The sequence below is a fragment of the Rhipicephalus sanguineus genome, chromosome 8 (assembly GCF_013339695.2).
Source record: "Rhipicephalus sanguineus isolate Rsan-2018 chromosome 8, BIME_Rsan_1.4, whole genome shotgun sequence".
NCBI lineage: Eukaryota > Metazoa > Arthropoda > Arachnida > Ixodida > Ixodidae > Rhipicephalus > Rhipicephalus sanguineus.
This window is the reverse complement of record NC_051183.1, coordinates 1,775,509-1,798,410: the sequence shown is the minus strand read 5'-3', so window position 1 is coordinate 1,798,410 and position 22,902 is coordinate 1,775,509. Positions and strand designations below refer to the sequence as shown.

The 22,902-nt window shown below is 43.2% G+C and overlaps 3 protein-coding genes across 4 annotated transcripts in view; 2 read left to right on the top strand and 1 right to left on the bottom strand.

Moving 5' to 3' along the window:
• LOC119401217 (uncharacterized protein CG43867) overlaps positions 1-4,731 on the bottom strand; it is a 101,419-nt gene extending 96,688 nt beyond the window's left edge. The window contains exon 1 of the mRNA XM_037667899.2: positions 4,564-4,731. The gene's annotated coding sequence lies outside the window, so the exon portion shown is untranslated. The remainder of the gene's footprint in view (positions 1-4,563) is intronic.
• A 531-nt stretch (positions 4,732-5,262) lies between these two features.
• LOC119401216 (guanine nucleotide exchange factor for Rab-3A) overlaps positions 5,263-22,902 on the top strand; it is a 41,947-nt gene continuing 24,307 nt past the window's right edge. The window contains exons 1-3 of one of the 2 annotated variants that reach the window (XM_037667898.2): positions 5,263-5,447; positions 13,692-13,917; positions 15,772-16,697. In XM_037667898.2, the coding sequence (XP_037523826.1) occupies positions 16,192-16,697 (506 nt within the window). In that variant the 5' untranslated portion in view covers positions 5,263-5,447; positions 13,692-13,917; positions 15,772-16,191. Of the gene's footprint in view, positions 5,460-13,691; positions 13,918-15,771; positions 16,698-22,902 lie in introns of both variants that reach the window. The other variant, XM_049418720.1, reaches the window with a different exon arrangement.
• Positions 13,790-16,120, top strand: LOC119402491 (putative protein TPRXL). The gene is made up of 2 exons (XM_037669641.1): positions 13,790-13,917; positions 15,772-16,120. The coding sequence occupies exons 1-2, from the start codon at positions 13,790-13,792 to the stop codon at positions 16,118-16,120; spliced, it is 477 nt and encodes a 158-aa protein (XP_037525569.1).

Sequence of the window (22,902 nt, the reverse complement as noted above, 5' to 3'; positions counted from 1 at the left end):
TTGGCATCCTACGTTAGCACGAGAAGATAAACTGGAAGCCCCACTGTGATACTGAGAACGACGAAAACTCCATGCCGAATCTCCTTTGTGAGTTGTTGAAGCGAAGCATAAGCGCAGAATTTTACTGCAGGAAGCTCCACGGTGGCAAGCTAATAATTAAATATTTAATTACATTCTAATTAATATTAATTACTGAAAGTTGCACCAAACAATGTATTCCCTCATTTTCTTTTTCGAGTTGTAATATCGAGTGCCTTGAAATTATGTCGCGTGAATTCCACACCATTTTCAGATTCTTTGTCATAATTTGTGCCCAAAGGGGATATATATTGTCTGCATATCTAGGCTTCAATTAGACTGTTGTGCCAAAGTCCGTGCTATTCTACTCTGTTTCGCCTACTACGTGGTACGTTCATGCATATATATTGTAAATGTTTTTTTTTTTTTTCAAATAAACTTCAGTTGTGCATGTCCTGTGTGCTGCTTTTATCATCCTTCTTAGTTACACACAGTTCCATTAAAAATGAACGTCAACCAACCCACCCAACTTAATGTTTTGTTATGGCGTTGTAAGAAACTCAACAGTAGTGATTGCAATTAATTCGTTCATGCCTACACAAATTTATGCAACAACACTGTGACAGGACGCAATCACCAAAAAAAAAACAAGCAAGGCCTTCACAAAGCATATCAATCTACTGCACAGGGACCACAGAATATACATACATACATACATACATACATACATACATACATACATACATACAAACACACACACACACACACACGCACGCACACACACACACACACACACACACACACACACACACACATATATATATATATAAGGAACATGAAAGAGTACAAGGCATGTTGGTTTTTGCGGTATGTTTACTGACGTTTCGGCTGGTGGACCAGCCTTTGTCAAAGTAACAAGTACATGTCAACGAGTCTCCTTATAAATACGATATACATGAGATAGCATAGCATGGCGACATAAATCAGCGATTACACAATTCATTGCGTGCAGTGCTCATGACGATATAGTTAGATCGCATGCGGAAAAAAGAAGAAAAGAAAAAAAGGTACAGAAATCACTTCTTTGCGCACACAGCATAACTATGTACGAACGCAATATCGACAATTACAACGCTAACATGACAATATCAATGAGCCGCGGACAGTGCAGCCAGATTGTACGTTCAGTTATTGCGAAGTGAATAAGGTGAAGTAGTCTAGGCTTTTTACTTGGCGCGTGCGCGGTGAAATACAGTCTTGCATCCATACGTATGGAAACAGGAGGGGTGATTAATCAGCGCAACTAACTATAAAACATGGATACAAAAATATACACAATCAAAGCGGCATTACAGACAGTATCCAACAAGCTTAATCGATGATGTAACGGGCTGTGGGTTCAAGCGCAAAACTGAACGTTCATGAACTGTCCCAGTTAAGGCTGATGATGCTTCGTGGGCACTGCTAGAAAGTGTGCCTGTACTTTCGTTTAGACCTGATGAAATGGTGTTGAATTGATAGATTAAAGGGGTCATGAAGCACCCCTTGGGCTTGTTGAAAAAACACATCCTGCGGAAAGCTGACACGGCTACGAACTGCTCTGCAAAATATTACAGTTGTACGTGCCGCGTAAAGGCCACAAGCGGAACGCGAAGTTGCCGTTTCCTCAGGCGAACTCTTTTCAAACAGAGGCCGGTTCTCACTCTTGTCGGTGGGTGGGGCGTCTGCACGTTGACGTCGCGGATCTGCCAGTTTACGTCGCAAGAGATATAGCATGCTTATTGGCCGATAGCCAGATGAGATGCGCTTCTTGACACAGGGTGCCGCCACTTGCCCGCGCCACACTCCTCAGTCTGCTAAATTTACACGGTAGCCGCATTCGCGCATACGAATCACAGCGGGAGAGCGATCGCGTTTCATGACGCGCGCTGACGTAACTTCTTTCCCCCATGCCATCCCTCCCTGTCTAGCTTCAAGTGCGCTCGTCGGCACGAGAAAAGAGAGAAAGCGCTGAGAGCGTGCGCCAAACCCCCGTAACTCCGCTCATTCTTGACGGATTCGAGAAATTTTTGCGGCAATCGATTCGGGAGGCAGTAAACTCCGATACTGAGGTCATTAGATCATTACTTGGAAAAGTGGTTTATGACCCCTTTAAGTAAGACTCGCGGATTTCACGATCATGATGAGAATAAAAGCCTGATTCAAGTATAGTGGCCCTGATTTTGTCGAAAGAATGCCCTGGTAAGCGGATATGTTTAGAAAGCAGCAGGTTGGGTAGTGTATTAGTATGCGATCTATGGTTGTTGAAGCGTATTCGGGACGGCGTTTCAGTTTAGGCCAATATACTGTTTGTGGCAGATGGCGCACTCGAGCATGTATATGACGTTACAGCTATCACAATCAAAGGAGCCGCGAACCTTAAGGGTGAAGTTTGAAGACGTACTAATGACTTCCTGGGTGATTTGCATATCTAGACACACCTTGCAACTTGGTTTGTTGCAAGGTGCACAAGCAGATATTATGGGTTCATTTAATTTTGACGATGCTAACATGTCGCGAAGATTCTTGGACCGCCAGTAAACCACGCGAGGTGGTTCAGGAAAGATATTTTTCAAATGTTCACTTTGGGTAAGGATGTTGTGGTGGCGTTTCAGTATAGAAACAACCTTTGGCACTGATGCCGAGTAAGTCAATACGAGATTAGTATCAGTTCAACGTTCAGGTAAACAGTTTCCGCCGAGAATGTCGGCTCTATTCAATTGGTCTGCTTGGTCTATAGCGTCATCAACCAAGTCCGTCGGATAACGTCGTTTATTGAGAGCGCTTTTAAGTTGCTCGCAATTCGATACGAAGTCTTTGCGGTCGGAACACAATCGCTTAAATCGATGAGCCTGACTATAAGGTATACCCGTCTTGCAATGTCGCACATGGCTGCTCTGGAAATGTAGAAGCTGGTTTCTATCAGTAGGCTTGCGGTATAGTTTTGTGACCAATTTTCCTTCAGAAAGCATGACACACACACACACACACATATATATACACACATATATATAAATGTGTCTGTGTATGTAACCTTCATGAGTACAAAAAAGCACACAATGGACTCTATTGATTGGTTTAATTTGCCAGTATACACGAGTCGTGCTTCATACATTATGTGTGAAGTGACGTCATCAGAATAAAGTTTTTTTTTTTTGTTCTGCTTCTTAGTATAATCGTTAGTAACATTAGGTCGGAAATGTATGCATGAAAACTAACAGGTTAAGTTCAGCGGCGCAGAGGTGAGTGAGAATATGAAATAATTAATCTAGCACTTTTTCCCAGTAAATGGGCATACAAGAAAAATATAACCAAAAAAATTAAAGTCCCGCAACAAGTTCAGCAATATCCTCCCGCCGAAAAATAAAGTAGCCTAAAAAAGAATAAGTTCACTTCTCAAACATGTTTTTATATGAGAACAGCTTAGTTACCAAAACGATTAACTGTCAGACCATTTCTTATAAAGTATACACCGCGCACGCGCAATTAGCATACTAAGTTTTAAGGAAAGGCTGAAATGATTTCACGTACCCGTTGCCACAATCTTTATCGAACCAATGCCATAATCGTCAAATAAAAAAAATATACACCCGAAAAACGCCTGCACCCTGCGAGTTTGCAATTCGCTCTGCCTCGTGGCAGGACTGCCTTGCAGTGAAGCAGCCTTCTGTGGCCATGACCGCTTTTAATTCCCTCGGGGTCGCACAACCCACGATGTTTGACACAACTCTCTCTTCACAGATGGCTCGCGTTTCGTCAGAATAGAGGCAAACGAACGGTACGCGGCGACAAAGACCACAGTCTATGCACACTCCGGGGTTTTTCCCAAGTCAAATCACGCACTCTATCTGCCGACAGTACGGCGCCACAGCTTTAATTGGGCACGCGATACACGGAGGAGATGCGCATGGCAAGGTCGGGCGAATAAAACAAAGGCGGGGGCTAAAATATGCGTGGAATCCTTCGATGCGGGCGAATCGGCGCGGTTGACAGCTTCTGGCGCCGGCTATGTCTCAGTCAACAGGACAACAATAAAAACAGCTACAAGGGCGGACGGTTTGGCACACAACCTCAGTCCCATGACCATGTCAAGCAAAGTGAGTCATCACACTAGTTTCAGTTACGGAAACGTCAATACGAGACAGAGAGGTACGAGAATGATCACTGTCGAAGAGTTCGAACCATTAATGCAATAGCGATCTCAACCGCAACTATATTTTTTCGTCCAAACAATGACCACAGTACAGATGCGTTGCTTCCGATGACAATGAAAATGCGAAGGGCTTTTTCTACGCGACAATGGCGAATACGAATGTTCGTTTTTCGCCTAGAATGGGCGAACCAATCGGAAGGTTTCAGTTTACGAACAACGCAAGCGTAGCTTCGAGATCAGAGTCGGACAGATGCGGCTGAGTGCCGTGGGAAAGTGAGTCAAATTACACCGTCTCGCGCTTCAAAAGTAATGCATGCGCTAGAGAAGAGGGGATATCCCTCGCGAGAGCTTACCGCAGGTGCTCGGGACTGCCCATGGGATCGGAAAGAAGAGCAGGAGAGAGATGAGGCAGCGGAGCAACGCTCATCACACAGCACTGGCAGCGGAAACACACAGTTAGGCTTAGCGCGACAGCGGCGAACTGCTCATTTGCTTCGGAGAGCGCTCTTCAAAGAGGCCGACATTGCCGACATCGCGATCGTTCGCGATTGCAACCGTCGATATAGGCCGGCGCAAGTGCTGCTTATTTCGACGGCAGACGGTTAACTAGTAGTGAATATTATTGTGACGGCTCGCAAACATTTTCTTTTAGCGATTTTTTCAAAGCCAGTTTCAAAGCATCACTTGCACTCATGACTCACGTTTGAACCAAAATTACAACCTTATGCTTCGTTTGTTTAACAAGCGGCAGCGGCCATCGCTTTTTCGTTTTGTTGCCAGTTTACCGGAGCCTGAATTACTAATATATTATTGCTATTATTTCGAAGATTTATACGTATTTAACTAACGTAAAATAATGCGCATGTGCTTGGTCACTTGATGGTCAATGCAAACGTGAAAGTAGAAAGAAGTAGGACAGGTCAATATGGCAAAGTAAGTGGTAGTACGTAGCTAGAGTCTAGTACACTATAACGTAGCACCAATGAAGGGGTAATAACGTTCATTTGTCTACACATTTCGACGCATGCGCCGTGAGGGCTCTCGCTGTCGCCAGCGCCTGCTGCTTCGCGTCCCCAGGGGGGTGTAGCCCGTCGGACGGCCATGCATGGGCCCGACAATCGTGCGGAGCGGCCAGCAGCCAGCGTCGTGGTGCTACGATTCTCCGGCGTCATTCCGCAGTTCGTCCTGCGCCTGGCTAGCAGCAACTGGCCACACGATCATCGGCGGGCCGTCGTCGGTGAGTAGTGCAGTTCGCGAGGCCGCAGGTCTCGTTTTTTGATCATCAGCTGTGGCACGGGAAAGGAAAATAAAAGGGGGTCGTGCAATGCCCTCACGCAGTGGTGACAGGACACGGACGATTGCGCTCTGCGGGGTTGAACGTTCGCTGGTATTGCGGTTAGCGCACCCCTCCAGCTAGCGGGATATACCCCGTCCTGTGATACCTCACAATGAGACCGAAGCGCGCTTGTGTGTGTTTGGTGTTTGGGTGCTTGTAGTATGTGTGCCAAATTGACCCGATCGTGACGCGGCTTCTTAATAGCAGCCGGGATCCCAGTCGCTGTCGTGTTTGAGCCGCGGTGCCGCAGTTGTGAAACCCGTTAGCGCCTCCAACAGCGTCGCGCGCTGTCCGTTTAATTGATTTGAACTTCGCCGGACCTTGAAGGCCACGCATACCAGGCGAGTGTCCGGGCGCGCACGAAAGCGCGCCCCAAGGCGCTCGCGTTTTTCGGTCATCGCGGCGTAGTTCTCGGTATCGTTGTGAAGGACTGATCGAACTATCCTTGGTAAGGCAGCAGATCTGCCGCGATCAACCGACAGCAAAATTAATTCGCGGCTTACCACAGGAATGTTGATCACCGTACGCTCTATCCTTTACACCTGCCGTGCGCTTTCGAAAGCGGAAGCTAGGAATGCATGCGCGATTGTTCATTAACAGCGACGCAATTTAAAGAGCGCGAATGCCTGTCTAATCGTGGAGCGTTTTCTTGCCGACAGCGACCATATCATATATCATATTGCTAAAAGAAAAAAAAATGCACGTTGATACGCAATCGGCGAATCGTTTTCTTCACCGCGTCACATGCGGCGGCGATTGTTCGCTAGCTTGCGTTCTCTTGAGACATTACACTTTTAAACGGAGCTGTGACGTACACTAAATCTCTGCAGGCTGCAGCCGTCTTTTGCGCAACAAGAAAGCGCACGCGCAGGCATATGCATGCACTGATGGCGTGTGTGTTTGTTGATTTGTATATGCACAGCTGATCGCCAGCGCTCCTTTCAGGAATGTCCGCGCGCGTCACGTCTTCTTCGGAGCTCTTGTCAAGAAGAAGAAAAACACTGCGCTTGCGCGCCGTTTCGAGGAATTACCGAGCGCGCTTTTTTGCACAGCTAGCCTTGAGGTGTCTTCCCGCAAACCCTGCTGTGCAACGCAACGATTGGTATAGCATCTCCTCCTAAGGAAAAACAACAAACATACGAAGCGACCCCCAAATGCGTGTCATCTCCTTCCTTGCGCGTTATTACATCGGCGCGGGAGGTGGTACGTGGTTGAAGCCGCATTTGGCGCTTAGCCAGCGCGCGCGCGTTGCGCTCGTTGATGTGAACGCCAGCGCGATGCCTTTCGCAACTTAGCGGCGGCAGCGCGTACGATCGCTTTCGCCGAGAACGAGAAAGGGTTTCGCTGAAGCCGAGCGAGTGCGGCACCGGCCGTAAACAGGATTCCACGAACGATCAGAAACCGCGCCTCCAGCCCCTCAGGGCTTCCGTGAGGTACAGCGCCAACAGGTATGCGGTATATATCGTCGTCTGTGTACATATGCAGCGTGTACCGCGGTCGCGGCGTACGTATTGCCACACCAGATATCTTGCCGAGATTGCAGCTATAGACGCGTCCAATGGAGCGCGTGACCACGCTGGCTGTTAGGAGAGTTCTTGCAGCTGCACTTAAAGATCAATAAAAAAACACATAGACTATACTTCGGGAAAATACGAAGCACTTGCAGCAGCTACATATAAAAAAAAACGGGTTTTCCCGTTTCATTTTGCCGAAGGTGTAGGTAATAGCATTTAGAGCTGAGATTAAAAAGAGGCGGGGGTTATATACGTTTATATATAGCGAGCTCATTGGAAACCCATGTTTACGTTGCAGATGAAGCGATCGCTATCATGGATTCGGTTTCTCCTTGCGCGCAAGAGCGACGCGAAAACAAATTTACTTTTTTTTCCTCGTTGTGTTTTTACAGAGAGTTATCTCACCCTCAGAAAACGCGAGCAGGAAATGTTAAAGTTCAATGCGCTATGTATTGGTTGCGAAATGCGCAATACGTGGTTACACAGTTCCCGCGCAATTGTTTAATTGTGGTATATGCATGTTTTTATATTGGGCTCCTCGCGATCGCTCAGAAGTGAAGCCAATACTGTAATGCCGAAGAGAGATTTCTTACAGACCTCCACTTCTGCGCAAAAATCGCAGCTCATGATTTCCCAAACTTACCATTTTGGTATAGTGGCACATATATTACATGCACTTAAGTCGTATGCAGTGAAATGGTTTACATAGACAATTTCATTTCACACATTTTTTATATGGCACCATGGACGACTGATGTAAATTGATGTGTAAGGTGTATATATATATGTGTGTGTGTGTGTGTGTGTGTATATATATATATATATATATATATATATATATATATATATATGAAACAGACACTGCAGTCATTCACAGTGCAAATGCACCTGTGCTGATCTTTCTCATGTTTCTCACTTGCTTGTTTTCATTGAGGGTAACTATCTCATTTTCTTAATTAGTATAAGACCTCAAAGTCAAATGTCCAAGTGTAACTACAGAACAGAGAGATGACTGTGTCACACACAGGCACTTAGATAATCAATCCAGTAAAGCTACATACAGTATGCAGTAGAAACCCCTCTAATACATTTCTCATGGGACAAAAAAAAAAAAAAAACGCAGTAGCTGGGAAACGTATAATGCAAACACGTGGTTAAGATCAGGAAAAAGTTGTGCTAAATAATAAAACAGCTGCATTGAATACAGCTGTACCTCGGAATAATTTTTAATTGTTTTACGGCTGAGAAATCCTTGACGGAGGTCTGATGTTTCTTTCACACCTCTGCCAGAACCAGGCCCTTTCAAAGCACTTGGATGACCTTGCGTCAGTCCACATCACAAAACTCATCGACATACCTCCTTAGCACAAGCAGCGTAGCAGTAGTTCACGTGTCCGCAGTATCATCGTACGAACCAGATGTGAAAAGGAGATCCCAACTTGTAGGTTGGTTGGTTGGTTGAAAAACTTTATTTGTTGAAAAACTGTCTGCAGATTTCTTGAAGGCACTGGACACCAGCAATGTTACTCATGGGAAAACGTAAAAGTACACGAGGAATGTTTAAGTGAAGTTCTGCTGTATGTAGCAAATAAACATCTTTATTCACCGTAAAATCCCGAGCGAACGCCCCCCTCCCTTTTTCGGGAGATTTTAAGTATGTGCCATGTTTGAGGCCCGTGTACTTAGATTTAGGTGCACGTTAAACAACTTCTGGTGGTCGAAATTTCCGGAGCCCTCCACTACGGCATCTCTCATAATCATATCGTGGTTTTGGGACGTTAAACCCCAGATATTATTATTATTATTATTATTATTATTATTATTATTATTATTATGATTATTATTATTATTGAAATATGCACAATTGACCGAGAAAGTGCCCCCCCTCGCCTCCCTCCAATTTCATTGTTTCATTCACTCTTTTTATTTACCCAATGAGGTGAATAAAAACAGTAAGCGCATGCGTGTTCAATACAGCATTTCATTAGAAGCACAGGTCTGCCTTCTTTATTCTGAGCACCTTTTCCGCCGCCATCTTGAATTTTGATCCATGACCGAGCAAGCCCCCCCCCCCTCCAAATCTTGTCGGATTATCTTTCATCACAGGGGGGGGGGGGGGCACTTACCTCGGGATTTTACGGCAATATTCATTCCAGTAGAGTTCTCGACTACGGTATAAAGCCCAACAATAGCCGGAGGTTTTCCCAGCAGGTTTCTCTGGAAGATAACAAAACGGAAGCACAAAGAACAAGCCATATCTGTAAAGGTAGATTGGGCGAAGGTGTCAAGACTTTATTATGACGTCATTCATGTCGACATGTCTGGGACGCACAACTAGTGTCGTCAGCTCGAACAGATTCGATTGTCACATTTTCCATGGCTAAGGAAAAAAAGAAGCGCGTTGTCTGACATCTATTTTATCTAAAAAAAGTATCTTATCTAAGAATACCTGCACACATAGCACTAATAAACGAAGCGTTTCCATGATTTCATGGTGCTGTATCTTTCTTGGCGCTAACATATATGGGCCAGAAACTTGGAGAACTACAGGAGAAATTTGAGAAGAAATTAAGGACCATAACTTTATGTTCTGGAACATAAAGTTATAGGTATAACATTAAGAGATTGGAAGAAAGCAGAATGGGTCAGAGAACAAAGAAGTGCAGGCATTATCCCAGTAGACATTAAGCAAATGATAGACCCTGGCTGGCCATAGATGATAGATAACCGCTGGTCAGAGCAACGGAGTGGATGTGACGAGACGGGAAGCACAGCCAAGGTTGGCAGTGAGTTAGACGCTGTGACAAAGTTAAGTTCGTAGACAAAAACATGAAAACTGCTCGCGCGGACAGGGTGTTTCGGAGATTATTTCGGACAGGGAGTTTGGAGAATAATTGGGAGAGGCTTTCATCTTGCAGTGGATATAAAATGGACTGATGATGGTGAGCTTAGGAGAAAGTAGTTTTGAGACAGATGCACTTGGTTTCAAAATTTTGACTTGTACTCACTGTGGTTAGCTTAGTTTAGTTACCCATGGTTGTGGAATTTTTACAGCAGACGAGTTTGGGGCTTGATTCCCAGCTGTGCTAGCCACATTGTAACTGGGGCAGGTCAAGGCAATTGGAGGGCCTATGCTAAGTCAGAGGCTAGCTTTTTTCATTGCACGGTTGACTGCCTCACCACATTTCATTTTTTAAAAGTATAATCCTTTTTGAAAAATTCTTTACATAGAATGCTTCCACCATTGAAAAGCCATTGATGTGGAATGCTTCCACTGTTTAAGAAACCTTGAGGTAATATGCATCAGCTGTTGAAAAATCCTTATGATGGAATGCTTCCTCTGTTAACTATCCTTAGATGAAATGCTTCAACTGTTCAAAAACCGTTATGATTGAATGCTTCAACTGTTCAAAAACCCTTATGATGAAATGCTTCCACGGTTGAAAAAACCTTGAGATGGAACACTTCTGCCATTGCACAATCCCTGAGATTGAATGCTTCTGCCATTGCAAAATTCTTTAGATGGAATGCTTTCACTGTTTGAAAATCCTCAAGATGGAATGCTCCCATTCTGTCTCATTACTGTGGAAAAGTTACAAGGTAAAGGGGTAGAAAAGGCAGCGCACAGTCAAGATAGAAGGCTTTCTAAATAAAATGCGAGTGGAAACAAAGCGAAATGCATTCATGTGCTGAAAAAATGTGAGAACACCAACCACTGTCGCATACGGCTCTCCGAACAGGTAGTTCAGAGCTCCTGATAATTCGTGCTCGAGGCAGTCTCTCTGAGCAGCGAATAAAAATCCAGGAAGTAAAATTACGACGCTTAGTCAAGCCGTCTGCCACACCGCATTGCAGGAACTCTTTACGTCTCTTTTATTTTTAAATGTGTCTAGTGAGTTTTGTACTTTTGTTGGTTTGCCGTCACCCTGGCATTCCCAAACAGCTGACGTGTCTAGATGCGTTTCACTTTTGCCGGGTGAATCACAGTTCGACCATGAATGCCCCGTTATAAAATTTTTTGCGAAATTGCTTTTGTAATTTTTTTTAGATGATTACACGTCGCAGTTATACATATTTTTTTGTGTTGCTACGGAAGCGGTGTGCTTGCACATTGGAATTCCGGGACGCTATTCCAGTTCTCGGTTGCCGAGCATTTTTTTTTTTCACTTGTCGTGTTATGAAACTACATGAAGCAGGTATGGGCGCGCCATTACATGCAACATGGTGCGCAACTTCGCGTGTGCGGTTTGCGGAATGCTCCCAACTCATCCACCTAGAGCTCGTAGAAAAAAAAAAAAAGAAAGGATTTTAATTGTCTCACAGCCCTGAATCATGTTGGCGTCCATTATTTTGTGGCAAGCACGGCACTTGTATGCGTTGCAGTCTGCCGCTTGCGCTGTAACCCATCCCGAGAGACGCTCGTATTTTTGTGCAGTGCCACTTTGTGGTTGGTAGAGACAGCATTCTACTGAACTGTGACTGTTCATGAGGTAACTTGTTGAAGTTCGAAGTTCCAGCTAGTACTAAGAACAAGTTTTTCAACTTTCGGTGAGAATGCATGTCTTTTCATGTTGCCAAGTTTTCATATATAGTCAGTGTTTATTAATTCAACCTTGACGACACCAAAAAATAGAACTTGATGTCAAAGTTAGAAGGAGCTTGCAAAAATGCGCTTGTCAACCAATCAAATCTCTTATTTTATTGGTTGATTGATTGATACCTCCTTTTTAATTACACCACTCCTTCATTTGGCAGTAGTGTTTAACTTGATTTTGATATTCCCTCCTAGTATGGCACACACCTAGTTTTTATAGCTTGAGAGTAGGAAAGCTGATGTAGAAATAGTAACTGAGGTTCTAATGACTAATGTAATTCTATATATTTCTAAATGATAAATAATGTAGAAATGACTTTAGAGCTCCTAGACACATCAGCCATTGGAGCCACCATTTGTGCTGGGCATGTTTGAGGCCAACCCATCAAGCTTGAATTATTCAGTAAGAATTATTCAATGAGGATTAAGGTACCTAATGCAAATCTTGGCTGGTAGACTGTAGGAGCACTGGTCTCTGGTCTCAACTGAAGACACCTTTCAGGTTCATCGTGTTTTAGTGTAAGAAGGAGACAAAGAACTTAATTTTATATGGGAGCTATGTGAGTTATAGTATGTTATACATCTCTCATAATCATATTTTGGTTTTGGGACGTTAAACCCCAGATATTATTTATTATGTTATGAATGAACTGGCACCCTCAAAATGAATTGTGAGTAGGTAGGGGAGAGCATGTATTTTTGCAATTGTCGGTATTTCTTTCGTCAAGGGATGTGAACAGTAGGCCTCTAGACTTTTCCTAGCATTCCTTGTCTGCCATGCAGCCCTCATGAAGAATAGAAACAGGAACAGAGACAAAGTGACAAACGCTTTTTTTTTTTTCGTGTCTTCTTATCCCGCTTGTGTATCGGTATCCTCCAGGCAGGTTATACTGTGGTGTCCTAAACACGAGCTTGCTCAACGACATGCTTTCTGAGACTGCTGTTAAAGTTTGAGCCAAACTACAGACCCTATGTTTTGCTACTTAGTTCTAACAAAACGTACAAATAAATGCCTTATGTTGCAACTATATGTAGCACAGTGCTGATTTTTTTACAAAACCCAACAATCCTACATGTGAGCATTTACTTTTCAAGTACAGTCGGCCCCAGCATAACAAAGAAAAGTAACAAATTAACTAAACTTTTCTTACCAGAATATGGCTTTAACTCCTTCAGGCACGAATTACGATAGACTGTCTGAATATGTGTCGAATTCGCACAACGTAATTCTAAGGCACTCGATACTACATTCCAAGAAAGAAAAAGAGGTAAAATGTTGCTTTGTGCACGCTTTAGCAAATAATTGTAATTAGCATTCAATGAAATATCTATTTGTTATGTTATCACTCATGTTCCATATATGCGTAAAAAGAATGAAATCTTACACTCAAAATTCACGCGCAATTTTTGTTTAGTTGTATTCATTTCGAGCAAATTAACACTTTTCACACTGTTCCTAGAACTTAGTATGTCGACCGACTCATCAAACATTGTAGTACCTTCGCCACGCTGCAGGCTGCAGTTGTACACAGCACATTGATGTTAAGTCAAGACACATTGACTGTGCAGCATGTTCAGTTCATCCTATGTGCAATGTAGCATGCTCTTTCTTGGCCACTTGTCATAAGAACTGGCAAAAACAAGCTGTGTCCACATATGTGGAAATAGCGTCTGAAAAGGTTAACATCTGTACTTTTTTCACAGAGGTATAATGAAGCTACATTTGGTGTAATATATAATTGTCGGGGTTTAACATCCCAAAACCACAATATGATTATGAGGGACGCCGTAGTGGAGGGCTCCGTAAATTTCAGTGATCTGGGGTTCTTTAACGTGCATCTAAATCTAAGCACACGCGTCTTAAGCATTTCCACCTCCATTGCAAATGCGGTCGCTGCGGCCGAGATTCAGTCCCGCGACTTTCGGGTCAGCACTCGAGCACCATAGCCACTAGAGCACCATGGCTGGTGTACGTTTGGTGTAAGATGTGATTTTGTTAAGGTACAACTGTGTAAGAGTACCTGCACGTCCATCCAGGTTGTTAGGTGGTAGGCGGACAGCAGCGGTTGCAGGAGGCTTCCACCTGCAGAGGCCGCCACCTCCGTGGGTGCTGTTGCAGCTTTGCCCCCTTCGCCATGGCGACGGACAACGGAATCTCCTCCAATGGACTCGTGTCGCATCCATTGGCGGAGCCACTGCACAGCCTGCCGAGTAGCAGGAAAGGCAGCGGGGAAGAAGACGTGACTGCTTCGGACAGTGCAGGGTGAGCTGTCACTATAGTCGGGTACAACTTTACACGGCAGTGGGCAGTTATACCTCTAGGGTGGATGCGTACAAGCCAGCTCCAATGAGCATGCGCTCTAGACTGACAGCCACTCGGTGACCCTGCCTTCAGAGAACATATCTGAGTACATGGCTGGGACTGTTCCTTTAGTTGCGCTTCGATCATTTGTGCGGGGCCTCTCCTGCCTTCTTAAGTTGTATCCAACTGTAGTAATGAAGACGTTCTGTGGCCTCGATATTGTTTGCGGTTGTGGATTGAATTATCAGTGGCAATGGTTGGGTTCCAGTTAATGAGAGCAGATTGCAAAAAAAAAAAATCGTAGTGTTTCGAGATTTAGGTGTCGGAGCGACCATATTGTATTTTGATTTGTTTGTTTGTTCAGAGCATTTATGTTCACATTAATTTATGGGTGTTATATTTGTGGCTTAATACAAAGGCATGTGTCAGATTCCCAGCCAATGCATATTGAAGGGGTCAAAAGGCAAGAATGACTGTATAATCAGGGTCTCACCTATGACGTGCCTCATAATAAGATGTGATTTTAGCATGTAAATCGCAAGAATTTGATTTGTCAAAGTTTTTATGCTTGGGACAAGGAAATGACTTGTCCTAATCTATGGCTACGCAGGATTATAACGAATGCAAGAAGGAGGGTTAGAGCTAAACCCAGTGCTATTGGCATTCCTCTGTTAGTTGGTGTACATGTATGTGCATTTGCACACACAAATTAAGGGTTTAAACATGCTTTGGCATGTGCAAAATCAAGATACCTTTGCAGACATGCACAAGCGAGTGGAGTGCTGTGTTGCAGATGCCATAAATAGGTGCCTTTTGTAGTTAACTATACTTTATATCCTTATCACATGGGAACAACCGTGTGTTTGTTTTTTTCACTGGCAACATTATGGCCACTGCCAAACTATCAAAGGCCCCTCCTTACAGCATAATTTTATACAAACACGGCTCATTATACGTAATTTTAGCGCTATGACGAGGAAAAATTTGGGGGCTATAATGAGCAAACTTATTTTCATTGAACACAACCGTAGTGCCGACGTGAGTGTCGACTTATGTCAGCTATAAGAGCTTCCCACATTATGCATATACATTACTCTGAAAAAAGAAACATATTTTAACAGGCCGCCGGAAGCGTGGTTGATCCCTCAATTTGCGCTAGATACAAGACTAATGGAGAATAATGCAATAACACATCTAACAAATTTCAGTCACAATGGCAGAGGCCAAAACACGCTGAGTGAATAATGAATGCAATCAAAATAGTTAATATAATTGTCCCAGAAGTGTTAGAAAATTAGCTTGTTCAATACACTGCAAACAGAGACTAAGGTGACAAACATAATAGGCAAAAAAGTAACAAACCACAGAACGAAAACTCTTGGGAACAGCCTGTTTTGTGGTCACCCATGGTCCTTTGAAATGAAGAAGGGTATAGACAGATTTTACTTGATATAGCTACCTAGCTATTTGGACTCCACTGTAGTATCGGAATAATGTATATTAATACCACGAAATTATAACGTGTTTCTGTTAATCGCTTCAGATTCGTGTATGTAATCGCAACGCAACCAGCTGCTAAATGCAGAGCTGTCTGCATTTAGCACCTGTGATGCAAGCCACTGTGGTGTATACACATTGCACTGTATTTTAAAAATAAATGCCGTTTCTAGACTTTTTCTTATTGCCCCCTCAGTGATTTGTTTTGCTGCTGTAGCGCATGTGTCACTTGTCCCATTAACCCTTCACTGCAGGTCACTTCGCGGACATTCAGTTATTCCAGTGGCTCACTCGTATCACACAAACCTTTCACTGCAGGTCACCCTGCGGACCTTCGGTTATTCCAGCGGCCTGCCAGAGCTCTAGTCCGAACGGTGACTCGCATGACCACGGAAACACCGCCATCGAGTTTGCAGATGATGGCAAGATTGCAGTGGTTCCGAGCTGCGATGACTTGCGCAGCTCGGGAGCTTCAGACATTCCACGCAAGTCAGCCGAATCTAGCCCAGTCAAACAGTCTCCTAAAAGCGCAACCCCTGCCGCGAGTCCAGGCTCGCCCACTTCATCAACGCTTCAGGAACTTAGTTCCGGATTACACGATCCAGAAGGCTGTGCAACGACAACACTTGAATCACCAACGCGGGAGGAGAGGAGTGTTGCCAGTTGATGTGGTAGACTGTGCCTTGAGGCCCATCCTGGAGCGGCCTGCGGAGTCATCAGTGACATCGTCGTTGAGCAATGGCTTTCTTCATCACGCCGATGCCACTGCCGTCTTGGAAGTTGAGAGCGCCACTGGTCCTGAAACTCCATGTAGGAACAGCATTTTTCGAACCGCTTCAGAACGGGAAGTTACCAGAGCAGCTTGCAAGTGCAGGCTCCCCTACTCACTCCGGCGATGCGAAATCATTCGACGTGCACCCAGCGACTACTCCCCCAGAGTCGCCGACAGAAAGCGGCCAACCGTGCTGCAACGGCAGGGAGGAAGTGCGGACGCTAGTTGCTAGCCAGGCTGTTGTCGGGAGTAGTCCAACGGCTCGGGGTAGTGTGGCATCATCCAACACTGTGTCGGGGACCGCGGGTAAGAAGCACTGTGTTCCCAACGGGGACGTGGGCTCAAGGTGTGTCCGAGACAGTGCCGGCGTCGGCGGTGACAAGACTGTGCTTTCGACGGCACCCGCGCTTCCGGAAGGCAGGAGGCGCAGCGCTTCGGACGGCGCGGTTCAGGAGAACGGCTGGGCACGAAGGTGAGAACTTGTAAAGCTTTCCAGCTTCTCGAATTTTGTTCTATGCTAAGCCTATTCTTGTTAGGGAGTTTGTCACTACATCAAAGCATCCCTGTTCTAGAGTTAAATTCATCATCGTCATCACTTATTGATCCCTAAGGACCCTTAATAGAGCATTCATTATGAGGGCTAGGGTAACATAATGAAATTGCATATAACAAAGAACCTACTACGTAACAACAAGTACAGAGCACACAAGAGAAAACAAGATTTCAGTATCTGTGTTCCCCCAAAAGAAAAAGAAAAAAGAAGTAGAATGCAAGGATAGGAGGGAAAGTTCCTTCACACATGTATTCAGGAGAGAGCGGTGACAAATTAGAACTATTTGTATACTCAGTCCAGTGTGCTGGACTGAGTACAAACTACTGCTACTGCTGGACTACTGCTTTTTAAGTTGGCTGAAAGATTGGTCTTGTAAGGCTGACACAAAGAGCGGAAAGCTAAGCTTCGTGGAAATGTTCTATCAGACGCTATCAGTTTTAAAGAAAATTGTTATGCGATAGTGTTTGTCCTTTGCAATATTGGTACAAACTGACAAGACATTTACAGTTTAGACTTGGGAGTTATTGGTGATGATGTCGGAAGCCCAATGCTTTGCAACAAAAATGAGAAAATGTAGTACTGAGAGGTCTTCTTAGCATGGCTTGTAGCTATGGAAAGTCCTTCCTTCGTTAATCTAACTCCAGCAAAGCACCATGCTAGCGTTTAGCTATGTACGTAGAACAAAAACAGCAACCGAGCTCATAAAGTGCGTTTGTTAGGGCATAGTTGACCTCAGCACGGAGGGAGGTAAATAAACGTTTGCCAAACAGACCCTGTACTGCGCACTTGCGGGAAGGTTCACTACCTGCCCTCCATATACGCACAGCTTGTCATAACTGCTAGATGAGCTTGTGCAAAACTGGCCGCTTGGCATGTTTCCCGTGAACTGCTGGAGAGATAAACACAGGCAACGGTTGTTATTGGGGCATTATAAACTGATGACCGCCCGTAAAGCCATCGTGCAATAAAGCACATAAATAAAGAGGGTGCAAGTCGCTAGCTGTGAGTCGTAAAAATAAACGTATTCAGGAGGAAGTCAAGTTGGCATCTCTCCTGGCATGCACGTCTTGTATCTAAGTGAGCGTATCTGTTTATGCCGTACTATGTGTTGAATAATGCATGTGCCATTAAAGGTCAAAAGTTTTCATCTTTTCTGTTATTCCAAATGTTTATACCTTGTTGAAACTTGTGGTCATAGATACCTGGGGTGTTTTACTGCTTGCCATATACAGTAGACTCCTGTTAAACGAAAGCTGAAGGGACCAGGAAAATCTGTTTCATTTAACAGGAGTTTCGTTTACTGAGAGATGAAAAGGGGTGCAGAATTCAAGCACAAAACCAATCATGTTAGAGGCAGTTGTTCCATTTAAGCAGCAATTTCATTTAAGAGAGTTTCGTTTATTGAGAGTCTACTGTAGTTGCACCAGGGAAATCCAAGCTGTGAAAACTTATGCAAAGTTGTTTGTGAAATTTTTCTTCACAGCTAAATGTGTAGGTGTGGTGCAGGCATGTAGATTTAGGCGTGCAGCTGTAGGTTTGTGGTTATAGTTCGCTTGTCATAACCTCTGCGAGCTTGTTCAGGTTTGCTTTTTCTAACGTTTAGCAGTTAAGTTATGTGAGCAGCGTGAAGCTGTATGAAAATGTGTGAATGTATTTCATACGAGTCTGTGTTTTGGTTCAGACCGTCCGAGTGCATTCTTTCAGATATTTGCTTAGTTATGCGAGGTAGTTGGAACAGGTTATGGACCATAACGTTTACGAGCTCAGATGATTAGGAATGTATGTGCAGTTTGTTTATAAACTTCAGCAGGACTTTTTCCTGGCTTTCCTTACGTGAATTAATGTCAACATGGTAGTATCCCCACCTAGCTGATGTAGTGACTAGATATGATTGATTCCTTTAGGCATCAAGATAAGCCATTTTCACTTGCATTTGCAACTTTTGCTGCTTTCATAATACAGCCTAGTAGCTAGTGCACGTTTTTTCTTTTCTACTTTTCCACCTTTCTGGTAGACCTTATTTGCTCACATATCATTACTTTTTCAAACATGATATGGTTTCTAAGGAATTTTCCTCCTGAAAAAATTGTATGTATCATTGTTGGATACTGCTGTAATGCATAGAATTTGTGATGCATGTTGTATTGCTTCAGTAACATAAGTCTTGTGTATCCTATTCTCATTTCCATCTGTCCATGAAGATTATAGTTATGATCATCAATATCTTGCTGAGATTTCTTACTTCTCATTCAGTGTACAAAATGGTTGAATGTATTTATATCTGTTCTGTGGGGGTAGCATCGACCAAGAAGAAATCATAGTAGAATTTCATTATGACAAAGTCACATTTCACACAAGCATATCTTTGTATCCTATGTTTGTCATAACCATATTAATCAGTACACACTGACATCACCAAGAAAGATTTTAGACGTAAATTGTTGTATTGGTATTCATCTGATTGAGGCTTCAGATACTGAAAAAAGTACGTGTGCAGCATTGTTTTTGTAACCCTGAACCGAATTATGATGCCAATCATAAATGTTTTTGTGCATATTTGCATCTTGTCACTTGCTTTTGGAGGCATATACACACAGTTGAACCATGATATAAAGAACGCTAGTATAAATAATTACCGCTTTTAGTGTAGTAAACATGAACTTTGGTTGGTCAAGCTTCGTTTCAGTGTCATTTATTCTTTTTATAAAGAAACTGGAAATGCGAGAGCTGCTGTGATATTGGCTGTAACGAAGAGGTACTGGTTTTCGAAAGATAACATAAAAATCAAAATAAAGATTGAAAGACAATCCATAACCATATTTTTTTAATCGTTTGAAAAAGATGCAGGAATTTTGGTCATCCAGCATGAAAAAGCGCATTTGACTGGTTGCTTCACCGTATAAACCGAAGTTTGAATGGCCACAAGGAGACGTGTAAAGATTACATCTTTTGTCGTGGTTTGAAAGCCTAGAATAGTGTGTTTTTGTATGCAGGATTTTTTGCAAGCCATATTGGCAGTTTGTGAGAGCCGATTTTCATCGCTACTGTTACAACAAAGATTGGATATAACGAACCAATTTATTGCCCCAATGCTACTTCGCTATAACTAGGTTCGATTGTATACATAATCGAGCAGTTTGAAAAAATGGGCAACACTATTGATTTGGGTCAAATTTGTGTCAACTGAGTTAAAATGCCACTAGCAATGCTGATATTTACAGGAGCAATCACAATCAGCATTTGTTAGCTGAATGCAGTGACTATAGGGGTTCATCATGCTCCTTAGTTATCACAGTGACTGTTACATGAAGGACTCGTTAGCAACCCATCTTATAATCATGGGAATTCATCTCCTGAGAAGCTGCGACTGTCCTGACGCATTAGCGCTCTGTTATCAACACTTTCACACAAGCGAAAGTGTGATAACATTGTTCTTGATTGAATGATAAGCGTAACAATACACTCCTTTGTCTACTACGAGGGTTCGGGGAATCACTGTGCATTCCCGATCATCACATACACTACACATCACATGGACATGATAATGGGCCTTTCTTCCTGAACGTGCACAAAACCTGTGGTGCAATTGTTTTCACACATGTCGACTCTGCATGAGGTCAACATGTTTCAATACAAATAAACACAATGAAATAACAATATAGAACAATAATAATAATATCTGGGATTTTATGTGCCAACACCATATGGATCATGGGGCACGGTTTAGCGGAGGGCTCCAGAAATTTCGACTGTCTGGTGTTCTTTAATGTGCACTGACATCGCACAGTACACGGGTCTGTAGCATTTCACCTCCATTGGAATGTGACTGCCGCAGTTGGGATCGAACCCGCAACCTTTGGATCAGCAGCTGAGCACCGTAACCTCTGTACCACCCTGGCAGACATTGATGTGGAGACAATGTATAAAAATATAAATTTAAGCATGCGGAAAAATTATACACTGTTAGCGGAAATAGCATCACTGTGAACAGTTTGTGGACAGAATGCCATATTTTGATGTCATGTGCCCCGTTTTTGCTTGGCTACCGCAAAGGCGTGTGCGGTGGATAGAGATGCGAGACGTTCCTGCTTTGTGTATTCTGCGGCCGCTTCTAATTTGCTGCTCGCCCGATAGCCCCAACTTGATGTCGGCACAGCGCACACTTGAAAACAACAGACGATAGGGATGCCCCACTCCTGATATAAAGCTGGAGGTGATAACATTGTCGTATGCACAAATGCCTGCGAGGCACTGACTGTCTGCCCCATGTATGGAAAGCAAGGTTAGGCTGACCTGTAGCAGTGGCCCATTTTTCTTTTTTGTCTTTCGACCGAAATAAAATTTTGATGGGTACAAGAGCATGTCTGAAGTCCTGAAATTTAATCAGTTTCATTCTAGTGAATGTCGTGATCTTTGGGCAGATGTCAAGGGTGGGAGTCAAGTTCAGTTCGAGTTTTAGTGAAATTTTTATTTCCGTAAGAAAGGAGGAAGGTCCGAACAAAATGTGATAATTTCCACTTGACGTAGATTCGGGCCCCATGTGCAAGACATACTGCGAGTAGACAAAAAATACACGCACACACATGCATCATACTCAATTTGACATGAAATACAAGAAGTAAGGTATCTGAATGTGGTAGTCATACAATATGTGCTCTACAAAAAAGCAGAAATACAACTCTGAAACACTACTATGAGATACTACCATGAGCGTTACAAAAGCAGACATACAACCTTAAATACTGGATAGCAAGGATTCAACACAGGACAAAGAAAGAACACATATGCACAGGATAAGCACTTGTCCTGTGAACCTGTGCTCTTTCTTTGTCCTGTGCGGAATTCGCGCTATCCATTATTTTCGATTATGAATTAACTAGCCCAGCAACGAATTTTGTTCCGACGTACAACTTTAAAACAGAGCAAACAATGCGCAAAGATATATGTCATAGCTTGACTGCTGACCTTTGGGTGAGCAGTCAAGTGCCGTAACACGGTACCACGGCGGTGGGCAACGATATACTCTATTGTAGAATGACAGTAAACATGTTATACATTGAAAACTGTATCTCCGCCCCCTCTCCCCCCCAAAATAGAAAGGTACCATATTAAAGTAGAACATATTTAATGCAGCATGCTCAAAATAGAAGGTCCGAGAGCATGCACCTACTTTCATTAGAAACTTTTGAATTTACTTAGCGTCTTCAGCAAGCACTAACTTAATGTCTGAAAGCCATAGTTGGTGCATGACTATGGAACATACCAGTGTCTTGAGTGTAAATTTAGGCTCAAAAACAATTTGTTTACACTGTGTATACGATTGTGATTTTTCAATCACTGATCGAATCTGAAGGAAATGAATAAAATATATTCATATGGCAGGTCTAATTTTGTTACATTATACTTGGCAAATAGTCGTAAAGTGCGTGCATTAAATAGAACTTTTGTAAGAGAGCACAGTCTTTTTTTTTGTAGTATAGGAAGGCTATGTATTTTATTGTTTGGCTAACTGCAATTAAGTCAGAATAGTGCAAGTACAAGTAAAGAGTGGATTGTACATCGAAAGTTTTTGAGAAATTGGTAATAGCACTCATTGACATTTTTCTCAGTGAGTGCTCACCTAGAGTCTTGAAAAGTTTGTGGTGTAAAAATTCAGCATGATGGTTTCATTTTATATAGTACTCATGGAAAATGACACCCAAGGTTATTATGGTGAAAGAAAATTAAATTTTTATTCTTATTTAGCATGCGATTATGATAATAGTGAGCTCAGAAAGTAAGGGCTTAGAACCTAGAAAGAACCACTTTAGTTTTGGAGCAGTTTATATTGCGAGGAATTTCTGTGCGTCCACATGTATTTTTTCTAACGTTGGGTTATGCATGCAATGATGTATGTAGCTGTTCCCAAAAAGAATAGACATGTATTGTCATGGTAGATAGGAGCATACCAGCATTTAACTACTTGTCACTGAAGAGTTACTGCCGTTACTGATGAAACTCTTTTTGTGGTGGTTAACTTTGATGTTCATTGCTTTCTGCCAAATTAAAGAAAAAGCGATAGTTGTATTTTTTTAATTCATTATTTCTTTAGTCCATTTTAGCTCGGGGGTGGGGGGGTGTGTGT